General features: G+C 40.3%; 1 protein-coding gene across 1 annotated transcript in view; it reads right to left on the bottom strand.

Moving 5' to 3' along the window:
• fgf11b (fibroblast growth factor 11b) overlaps positions 1–5,965 on the bottom strand; it is a 56,010-nt gene extending 50,045 nt beyond the window's left edge. Inside the window, exon 1 of the mRNA XM_047379877.1 lies at positions 4,952–5,965. Within this exon, the coding sequence (XP_047235833.1) occupies positions 4,952–5,144 (193 nt within the window). The 5' untranslated portion in view covers positions 5,145–5,965. The remainder of the gene's footprint in view (positions 1–4,951) is intronic.
• Between the last annotated feature and the right edge of the window lie 6,330 nt (positions 5,966–12,295).

Here is a 12,295-nt window from a genome sequence, read left to right as displayed (position 1 = left end):
ACCACAAAAACTGAAGCTATAATACATTAATGTTGCTTTGCAAAATGTAATGGAATGTTTCTCATAGGGATTTTATGAACAATACCAACTAAGATTTGCACAATTATACAATAAAATGAAAATGATACAATGTTTAGATTTTTTATTTTTGAATATAAAGCTGCTTAAAAAAATTTGTCTTTGATTGCAGGAGCATAATCTGAGGCAAAAAGTTTTTTTTTTTAATCCAACCCTTAGTTTAAACACATTTTCAGTGGGAAAAATCTGTAACATTTCATTTGCACCCTTTCTGCAAATGAAATGTTACAGACTCCAAGCTTTGATACATATTTTTAAAATGTTTTTTTTTTACAAATAAAAGTCAGAAAATTCTGAAGGACATGAAAACTGGTCAGTGTTGATGGGAGACTAATGGATCTTTACATGAAATATAGGGAAATCCTGGAAGAAAATCTATTAGAGGTCCAGTCACAGTCCGACATTCCTAATCTAACTGGACTCAATTTCAGCTATTTTGTAAAGAAAAAAGACGAACATTTTAGTTTCTAGACATGTAAAGATGATAGCAAGTAACACCTAAATACTCATAGGTGTCATAGCAGTAAAAAGTCGTTCCTTAAAGTATTTTCATTAGGTAAAAAAAATTCAATAACCAGGTTTAATTTCCCTTTGGGATTAATAAAGTATTTTTGAATTGAATTGAATTGAATTCATTATCCTTCCATTTTAAAGTTATGTACCATTTTGTTAGTTTATTATAAAACTTTCCCATAAAACATACACATGTTTGTGGCTGTAACATGAAATAATCTGAAAAAGGTCAAAGGGTATTTTTGCTTTTGCAAGGCACTGTAGATCTGTCCTCTTCTACTTCTCTTTCTGGGTTTGATAAGCTCCTTACTTGCCTCATCCGATGCCTTGCAACCCATCTGTACTTTTGGATGAGGACTGCTCTAAAAAAATTATCTTTAGGCTTTTTTTACCCCTCACAGATTTGTGTCCCTTTTTGTGTCTCTCTCCCTGTCCCCCATTTTATTTCTCTGACCCTTGCCACAGACAGTAAAGTTCTGATGGGAAGCTACATAACACTGCATTGTCTGATCAGGTGTTGCTGAGTAAGCGAGTTTGCCAGCCTGATCTCTTGGGGTCAGCTTAATCCTATCCCCTGCTGGATGTCTCCTTGTAACCCGGTCTGCTGCCCGCCAGGCAGGGCCTATGTTTGTGTTCCAACTGTCGACTGGACCCTTGGATGCTTACTCCTACGGCATACTAGTGCACCTCTCCATGTCAAACAGCACATCCAATGCTGCAAGATTTCTAGGTTTGCACAATGTTTGCCTGCTTTGGTTTCTAATGACTCGGCTAACAGTTTTTTGCCTTTTTGAGGTTTTGACACTGTTGGATGTTTTAATGCAAACATATTTTTGTGTAAATAAACTGTGTTCACCTAAAGGAAGCTACTGAGGGTAATACAGATGTGCAGGTAGTTCAATATGCCCCCCCTTTACAAGACAGATTCCACCTTGAGCAAACTAAAAGGTGGGTTATTGATTAATCACTATACATTAATGAGCTGAATTGATCTCAAAAGAGGGCAACACTGCAGATCACTTACAGTGAAAGGGCCACTCCTTGAAAAGGTCCCTTGTAAAGTACAGAGATTGTAGAGGACTCCTGGTGGAGGTTGATGAGGAGGACAGAAGCATCTAAAACAAGGCTGGTGTTGTGCTTTGTCACTGATTTCACCCCATCACATATTTGTGCCACACACGAATACGTGCAGCAGATTTTATGGTTGTCCTCACTGTTATGGAAGCTTTTCACATTATGGTAATAATAAATATATGGGACAAATTTCTTTTAAACTATCAGTAGAGCACCTTTCTGATGGGACACTAATATGACAGGTGAAACTGCTACTTAAAATGTAGAACCCTGTAAGTTGTTTGCTGTGCTTTGAGAAAAATATTATCATATTTCCTCTTGTCAATGCATTACTTTTGCAAATGGCAAACTGTAAGAAGATACTTGTATAGAGAAGAAAAATATTCTCTAATCTCTAATCTGTTTTTATTTTACCCTGTGTATAGTTTCAAGCTTTCTTTCATGAAATAATGTTTCATACCACGTTAACCCTATGCAGGGGCCTGATTCCTAGCCCCCAGGTATATTGGCATTCTTACTAAAGATTAAAAAACCAGTAGTGTGAATAAAAGGAACTTTTTTGCAGGGCCATAATGTCACACCATTAAGCACCTCATGCCCAATGTTGAGCATAACGGTGGATATGTGAAGCTGTGGGCTTTTTTTTCTTCCCAAGGCCTTGAAATACCAAGAGATTTTAAATGAAGATTGGGTGGACTCAGAAAACTGAAACTAATGTGTATTTCCTATGGCCACCACAGTCCCCAGACCCAAATCTGACAGATAAACCTGCGGATGAGCTGAAGAGAAGAGAGCACAGGAGGTGGACTGGGATGATCTGAAAAAAATGTGCAAAGACCTATCATCAAAAATTCCTTGGGTTGTACAAAATGGTGCTCTTTACTTTGTAAGTTGTATTGTGTATATACAGGGGTTGGACAATGAAACTGGAACACCTGTCATTTTAGTGCAGGAGGTTTCATGGCTAAATTGGACCAGTCTGGTAGCCAGTCTTCATTGATTGCACATTGCACCAGTAAGAGCAGAGTGTGAAGGTTCAATTAGCAGGGTAAGAACACAGTTTTGCTCAAAATATTGAAATGCACACAACATTATGGGTGACATACCAGAGTTCAAAAGAGGACAAATTGTTGGTGCACGTCTTGCTGGTGCATCTATGACCAAGACAGCAAGTCTTTGTGATGTATCAAGAGCCACGGTATCCAGGGTAATGTCAGCATACCACCAAAAAGGACGAACCACATCCATCAAGATTAACTGTGGACGCAAGAGGAAGCTGTCTGAAAGGGATGTTCGGGTGCTAACCCGGATTGTATCAAAAAAAAAAAAAACCACGGCTGCCCAAATCACAGCAGAATTAAATGTGCACCTCAACTCTCCTGTTTCCACCAGAACTGTCCGTTGGGAGCTCCACAGGGTCAATATACACGGCCGGGCTGCTATAGCCAAACCTTTGGTCACTCATGCCAATGCCAAACGTCGGTTTCAATGGTGCAAGGAGTGCAAATCTTGGGCTGTGGACAATGTGAAACATATATTGTTCTCTGATGAGTCCACCTTTACTGTTTTCCCCACATCCGGGAGAGTTACGGTGTGGAGAAGCCCCAAAGAAGCGTACCACCCAGACTGTTGCATGCCCAGAGTGATGCATGGGGGTGGATCAGTGATGGTTTGGGCTGCCATATTATGGCATTCCCTTGGCCCAATACTTGTGCTAGATGGGCCAAGGACTACCGAACCATTCTTGAGGACCATGTGCATCCAATGGTTCAAACATTGTATCCTGAAGGCGGTGCCGTGTATCAGGATGACAATGCACCAATACACGCAGCAAGACTGGTGAAAGATTGGTTTGATGAACATGAAAGTGAAGTTGAACATCTCCCATGGTCTGCACAGTCACCAGATCTAAATATTATTGAGACACTTTGGGGTGTTTTGGAGGAGCGAGTCAGGAAACGTTTTCCTCCACCAGTATCACGTAGTAGCCTGGCTACCATATATATAGATATATATCTATATATATACTATATATATATATATATATATACATATATATATATATATAGTATATATGATAGATATAGATATTTATAAATCTACGTATATCAAATAAAATACAGTAACTATATTTTCTACTGTCAAAGGATGTGTCATTGATCGTACAATAAATTTTTTATTTCACTGTTTTTTTTTAAAGATGAAGACAGAAAAACCTACTACCAAATAGGGATATATGGATAAATAAAAGAAAACTAAGAAGAAAAGTTAAATCTTTCAAAAATAAACACATCAAGTGCCTGAAACCTAGTTTACTAAAACAGTTTATAAAAAGTGAAATAGTGAACTATTTCAGGGAAGTTGCAAAACTAGGTAACTTTGCAATGCCATAAATCAATAATTCAGCATGTGATCATTTTTAATATTACATGATAAAATACATTTGTGAAAAATTGTCATCATTTAAATCCAGTAGCATTTATTAAGCAGCCTTCTATAGCCTTCATTTTCCTTCCAATTGTTCCGAACAGCAAAATAAAATGTGAAATGCAATTCAGATAGTTGACGCATGAGCAAATGCCACAACATAGTGTACTAAGCTCTTTGTCATCTTTTATCCCATACACAACTAGGAATCCAAATCCACTCCAAGTATTTCTCAGTATATCTTTCACCTCATAGCCCCAGCAGCTAACAACGGGAACAGGACATCCCAGGAGATGTTTATATTTTCATGGAAGCATAACTATAATGTAGTAACTCTGTGTGAGCTTAGAGGCATTTGATTCATGTTCACAGAACCCCCCTCTTTACCCCACCCTACCCCGCCTCTATTGGCACTGCAATGCCAGCCAACATCTGGTATGATTATGTAAACAGACAGTTTTCTGAAAGCCATGGATTTTTGAGTTGGACTAAAACAGATGCAGCGTGCTTATACTTATACACATCTAAGAAAAATGACTGCAACATAATATCATTGTATTTTTTACACATTTGTGTCTATTATAGTATTTTATCAACACAAAAAGCAGTATGGGGATTTTAATGACAAAATGACATTTGAGTGGCTAAAAATTATTAATTGTATGCATAAGGAGAGTGCAAATGTCTCTTTTTAAACTAGTGATGCAGTCATCCCCACAGGCAGGCTTATGAACAAATATTTGGAAAGCAACTTTGAAACTAATTAAAAATAACATATTAAAGCTAAAATGATTAATACAGTATCTCCAAATTTGAAAAGCAATTAGCAAGAAAGAAAAAAACAACGTGAGCAACTCACCTGGTCTTTTGTCGATGCGACCTTTTCGACCCCCGCATAGTCGAACCTTGGATATCAACACCAGGATCTGCTTCTGGCACAAGGACTTGTTGCTCTTGGGACAGGGCTTGCGTTTGTTGGCGACCGGTCGGTTGGCTTGGTCATCCTTTACTGCCCGTTTCTGTCTGATGAGAGAGCTGGCGAGAGCTGCCATCTTCTGCCCCCCTCACACCTTTGGGAGGGGGGTCTCTTCCTTCCCTGCGCTCCCTTTGCTGGTTGTCTTTTTGCTTTCCTCAAGAAAACTAGAGCAGGACAGATGTTTTAAGGAAGCCCCCAAAGGGGAGATTGGGCAACTAAGTGGGTTAACAGCAAAGAGTTTAGTTTGATGATTCCCTTGGAGAGGGAAGATCTGTAAGATCAGATGTAGTCCACTGTAAAAAGTCCAGTCAAGGACAAAAATAAAAATATAAACGTATTGAAGTGCACAAAAAATTGGCTACAGTCACATTTTCAGACCAAGGTTAGAACTAACTTCTGAAAGGGGAAGATGGGAAAATATTTCTAACCCTCTTCCCCACTCATCTTTCACATCAAGAAATGCCTTACCAGCCAAGTTCGAAATGTTGTATTCCCAAATAGATAACCTACTTTTAACAGAAAAGCAAAGATAAGAAGCTCAATTTATGTTACATATAAAAACTCTTTTACTGAAGAAAAGTAAGGTCATCCTGAATGCTAGGAAACTCTTAAAAGCGCAAGAAAAACCAAAGTGTTTGTCACCCATCGTACAGTCCACAGAGGTCCAACTTTGCCTCCCATCCAAACGTGGCAGCACAAAATGATGAGCGGAGAGTCCCAGTGGTATTCCGGCCGATTTAAATCCAGATGTGGAAGAAGAGCAGCAGGCGGGACACTGGGGGTCTTTGTCAGAACAAAGCGGAGACATGGACACAGACAGACAGGAGACTCCTCTTCTGCCTCTGGATGGCACGCTCTTTTCCCACAGTCCTCACTGAGTCCCCCCTCCCTACCCTCGCCTCCTTCTTTTCCTTTCTCCACCCTCCCATTCAAAGTCAGCGAGCGCTTCCGAGAGTATGTGTGAGTGTGTGTGACAGAGGTGACATTCATGAGAAAGAGAGAGAAAAAGAGAGATAGGGGGTGGTGTGTTGTGGGGGGGCACGGGGGAGACAAGGATGAGGGAGGCTGTGATGTGTATGAAAGAGCTTGCTTAGAAAAGGGATGAAAATGAGGGGGGAAGACGGGAAACAGCGCAAAGACTACAATTGTGATATTTTACAGAAATGTCCCCTTAAAAAGGAGGCTTAAATCATTTTCACTGACACACTGAAACAGTGGGGGTGGGGCAATTACGGGTGGGGGGGGTCAGATTGGGGATGGAGAAGCAGACTGTCTCCTCAAGAGGAACAGCTTCAGCCTGAGATAGGTTTCTATCACATTCCCGAATTGGAGGACTGTATCACTGTACAGGTTTTCCTTCTATGTAATTTCCATGTCCATTTAGTTTTTATCCTAAATTATCTGACTCTTGCTCCCACAGTGGTAACCTTCGCTGCGCTCCACATCCAATTTTATTTCGCCAAAATCAAGTGACTTTGCTTCCTGATATTGAACCTTGGTTATTGACAGGTGGCTTACCCTTACCCTGACAGCAGCACAAATTAGACAGATCTAGTCTGACAGCTAAGAAATACACACATGCAAACTTAAAACACATCAACTCCTGATCTCTGTCAGCCAGTAGCAAATTACCCACTCTGAAACAAACATTCCCACAGGATGCCACAGACAATTTCAAGGTCAAATATAGCAAATGATTCTGGAAAAAAAAACAAAAAACTGAGATGATATTTCTGTTAATGTATAGTCTATATTACAAAACAAAGCACCACATCCAAAAGAAGGCTCCTGGTCAATTCATGACTCCATTTTGTACCTACATGTTCCTATTTGATCCATTTCTGTTTCTAATTTGTGCTTGTACACAAACCACTTTATACCCATAAACTTAAACCAATTCAAATCTATTTCTTTTTCTTGATAGTCAAGTATTTTGATTAATCATTGAAAGTTGTTTGAAAAAAATCTGAAGTTGTCATAGTTAAGGATGGGTACCTTTCACCTTTTCACCGGTACTCAACGGTACCAGTTTTCGGTACTCTTGTGTGTATTAATGTGGTAATAAATGTTAATTTGTTTAATAATAAAATATATATTTTTTTAATTTAACATATTTGTTTATCAATATATAAACTTTACTAAACATATCTAAACAACATCCAGCTGTTTGTATTGTATTCTTCTCCCACGTTGCAGCCTGCAGATGACGAGCCGCTAACAAATGCAGGCATGCTATCAGTGCTAAATGCTATGAGGGGTCAAAGTAACAAAAATTAACTTGAAATGAATTGAAGGTGTGAAGTACTAAACATGGTAAAATTGACAAACAGGCAATGTTAAATTTGATAACCTTAATATTTATAACATTGATATTTAATGCACGGTGGCGCAGTTGGTAGCACTGTTGCCTTGCAGCAAAAAGGTCCTGGGTTTGACTCCATGCATGGAGTTTGCATGTTCTCCCCGTGCAGGCGTGGGTTCTCACCGGGTACTCCAGCTTCCTTCCACAGTCCAAAGACATGCCTGTTAGGTTAATTGGTCACTCTAAATTGCCATTAGGTGTGTGAATGAGTGTGTGCATGGTTGTTTGTGTGTTGCTCTGTGATGGACTGGTGACCGGTCCAGAGTGTACCCTATCTCCCACCCATAAACTGCTGGAGATAGGCACCAGCTTCCCCGCGACCCACTATGGAAGAGGCTTTATAGAAAATGACTGACTGACTGGGTTTTACGACACTGAATGAACCATGTTCAGCATTTCACACCTTCAATTAATTTCAAATTAATTTTTGTTACTTTGACCCCTCATAGAATGCAGGGGTTGTAGCCAATGATCTGAGGCTGATGAAGATTATGCACTGCCTTGAGAAAAATCTTGTGCTTAACTAGGTGCTTCCTCAGATTAGAAGTATTACCACTGCTGGCCTTGCACGCGTTACAAATATTGCAGCGAACGTAATCTCCACCGTATTTTGAAAAGTGGAGCCATACTGGCGAGCGCTTTCTATCAGCCATGCTTTGTTGACGGTACCGGCAGCTACTGACGTCATTACGCCCTTGTGCGTGCAATGCTGCGTTCATGTCCAACATGGAAAATCGCCCACGCTTCCACTCTGTCAGTGTCACAATGATGCGTTTAGGTACTAAAACATGGTACCATTTGATTTAACATGGAACAATACTCGATAGTACAGACAGAATTCAGTCGGTACCTATAAAATTACCGAATTCGGTACCAATCCCTAGTAAGAGTGCACTTGTGAAGGAAATTAAATGCAGAGATGGGGGTAAAAAAAAGTCCTTTAATATTGAATATAAATGAAAACTACAGTTGCACAGGACAAACTGTACAAACAGATATGTATATATATTCCTTCATTTATTTTCTATACCGCTTATTCCATAGTGAGTCACGGGTAAGCTGGTACATCCTGAACAGGTCGTCTGTCCATTGCAGGGCAACACAGAGACATATAGGACAAACAACCATGCCACACCACAAATATATATATGTGTGTGTGTATATATATATATATATATTTATACACATATATATATATAAAATATATATATATAAATATATATATATATATATATATATATATATATATATATATATTTTTTTTTTTTCATCTTAGAGCAATAGTTATTGATGATTTAGAGAAAACTGTTTTCTCCTCATTTCACGTGGGAGCCAGAGGTTGTAACCAGTATGTCTATGTAAAACGTAACAAGAAACTGAAAAAATAAAAAATAAAGGTTATAAAATCCTCAGACATGTCACTGTTTATTGAATTAAAGCAGACAACTTGTGTATTGTCTCAGACAGTCTTCACACCAACTGTAGTCAAAAATAATCAAGAGGAAAATAGCACTTTCCTGGCTATAAGTCTGGAGCATTGTCTGACAATACACATCCACTGTTTAATGAATAGATGGGCAGACCTCTAAACATCCACAGGTGTGCATTGTCTCAGACAGTCTTCACACCAACTGTAGTCACAAAGTAATTAAGAGGAAAATAGCACTTTCCTGGCTATAAGTCTGGAGCATTGTCTGACAATACACATCTACTGTTTAATGAATTAACGCGTCTGCGCTGTTGCTGAGGTGTCTCGGGGGGTATGGCCAAGGGGCGTAACTAAGCGCGCTAATAGGATTTTGTCATTAGGGGGCGAATCTAGAATCAACAAATTAAAAAACAGAGGGGCGTTCTTCATTGTTTGTTTTAAATACTAGCGGAAAACGCAACAATTTACGTGCAGCATTCGCTGGAAAAGAACGCTTGTTGAACAATGGTTAGAGTTAAGAGAGTTTTTCATCAAACCGGGGAGAAAAGCAAGATGTGCCAAGATGATGAACAACCATCTACATCATCTATTTCCTCGTCTGAGATACCTATCGGAATTCCTATCGTAACATACTCTGCAGATGATGATTCAACTTCACCAACAACAATGGATGAAAAACAGGCCTCAGGTCAGCTAATACATACATCTCTTCTGTGTGAAACCCCAGTAACCGTCTACAGGCATACGCGCCGTGAAATGGATGCCCCGAAGAAATCAACATATTACCTATGCAAGGTACAAAGGCCTCCGTTCGACACTCTGCAGGAAGAGTGGTCTTTGGAACCATATGGACTGAGCGGTAGCTGGGGGTATATTTTCATGTACGAAATAGGAGAGCTCTGCCTGTATCAATTGGATCAAGACGAGGTATTTAATGGAACATTGGCTCTGTGTACTCTCACCCACAACGACTGGGCTGTGTTACGGCTGGCAATCCCACACCTTAACGATAACCCTGAATCAGTCTCAGTGTACGAAAGGGAGGATGAAGATGAAAGCTCTCCTCGACCAGCAAAAAGGATGAGAATGTGTCCTTCCGATGTTGAAATAGCTGCGAGAGAACCTCTCTTTAGTGCAGTGTGGGGGTCAAAAACCACAGCAAATGGCCGCTGGTCTTTTCAGGCAAGCAAACGCAAGAATAACCAGACGACCCCCTCAGATCTGTTTGTGTTGGAGGCATTCAATCAGAACTGCAGTGTATTCAAGACTGTGCTGGCTCTACCGTATGATGCTTGGGTTGAGAAGATGAATGAAATTGGACAGCGTCTTTCCAACCTTTTCGAAAACTCACGCTGCTGGATTGATGTTATGTCAGTGAAAATAATCCTGACGTTCCCTGCTGTGGATCTAAAGCCCACCCTCTTTTGAGGACCCACCCTCTTTTGAGGACCCACTCCCCTTCTTGAGGACCCTCCCACCTTCCTGCGCTATATATCAGGGTCTAACTGCGAGCTCACAGACTCTTCTTCTTCATAACGGCGGGCGGCAGACCTTGAGAATGTATGGAGCATACGGGAAAACACCATACTGGGACCTCTACAGCCAGCAAGAAGAGACCGTCTTCTCTCCTGATCATGATGATAAAAGCTTCAACACCGGGCCGTATCATCCACCTTCTCCAGACCTCTACTCACCAGCCGCCTCATCGTCGCAGCTCTTTGAGTCCCTATTCAGTTCAGGGACACCGACAGGATATATCATCCATCATATCATCCGCCTTCACCCGGCCTCTATTCACCACTATGCGTGGCTGAGTCTGTACACACAGATATCCAACCTGAAGACAAGAGGGTGATCGTGGAGGACGAGGCAACCATCAGCTACTCACCCTCCCCACAAACTCCAGACCCGATACCTGCCCCTCAGCCTTCACCAGAGGAGGAGGAGAGTAATCAGGGTGATGAAATTGACAGCTGGATCTCAAGCGCTCTCATCAATACGGTGAAAACAGCAATACTTCATTTATTCAACATAACCTGTTTGAACTATGTCAAAGAAACCTGTTATGGGTGCATTACGAACCACCCGAGCCAACGACATCATCAGTGCCTGGAGATATTGGAGGAGGAGTATTACCAAGTCAACTTTCAACGCATCGTGCGACGACTCGTAAACCCCAAGCTCCTTCCTGCTATTCGGAAACTTCTGACACTTCGATGCATACAAGCAGATGACTTCAGAGTGAAAACGATTGCTGAGACGGTTTTATATGAACTGAAATCGGTACAAGGCTTCCATAGTGCAATCACTGATATGTACGATAAGATGAGCGGTAATGATTGTCTCAAGCAGCTTAACTCTGTCTCAGAGTGCTACGATCCGATCTCAGATGATTGATGACTTGTTTTGTCTTTTCTGTATTCTCACTCAGCTTACTACTGGTATACATATATAACAGTTTTGGTTTTGTTTTTAAAGATTGCAATGTTTGAATTGATCTTTATTATCTGAATGTGGTTTTTTTTCTGTTTCTCTATTAAATATGGGTATAAAATAAAAAAAGAAGTATAAATATACCCTCAGGTGTTTGTTTTATTCATTATTTAACAAGTAGTCGTCAGAGTGAGCATAAAACTGGGATGTCTGAAAGAAGGATCATGAAAAATTTATATTACAACGTATCAAATCCTGGAAGTTTAGGGGGTTTAGAAAGGTTGAGGAGGGTTATACAAGATGAAACGGGGAAGAAGGTAGCGGTTGAAAAAGTTAAAGATTTTTTATCAGGAGAAGATACCTATACTCTACATAAACCTGCAAGAATAATGTTCCCGAGAAACAGAGTTTTTGTCACCAGTCCATTGAGACAGTCCCAAGCCGATCTCTGTGACATGCAAGCTCTGGCCAAGGAAAATGACGGTTACAATTATTTATTAACAGTCATTGACATCTTTTCAAAGAGGGCGTATGTACGTGTTTTGAAGAGGAAAACTGCTGCAGAGGTGCTAAAGGCTTTTGAATAAATTTTTAAAGAAAGTCAGGTCCCAAAAAAACTTCAGACTGATGCAGGGAAATAATTTTTTAACAAGAACTTTAAGCTTCTAATGGAGAAACACGGTATTGAACATTTTGCCACAGCAAGTGAAGCAAAAGCCTCTGTGGTTGAGAGGTTTAACCGTACGTTAAAAACAAGGATGTGGAGATATTTTACTGCTAACAACACCCGGCGGTACATTGACGTCCTGCAAAATTTAACTAGGAGCTACAACCACAGCTACCACACCAGCATTAAGATGAGCCCAATGGAAGTGACCTCAGAAAATGCCTTTCAAGTGTTTCAGAATCTATACGATGTTACCTCCAACAGATATTGCAGGGACTCAGTGACAATGTTTAAACAGGGGGATCTTGTCAGAATATCCAAGGTACGTGGAGTGTT

Source organism: Girardinichthys multiradiatus, chromosome 11 (genome assembly GCF_021462225.1).
Source record: "Girardinichthys multiradiatus isolate DD_20200921_A chromosome 11, DD_fGirMul_XY1, whole genome shotgun sequence".
Lineage (NCBI taxonomy): Eukaryota > Metazoa > Chordata > Actinopteri > Cyprinodontiformes > Goodeidae > Girardinichthys > Girardinichthys multiradiatus.
Note: the sequence above shows the minus strand (reverse complement) of the source record. Positions and strands in the feature narration are given on the sequence as shown.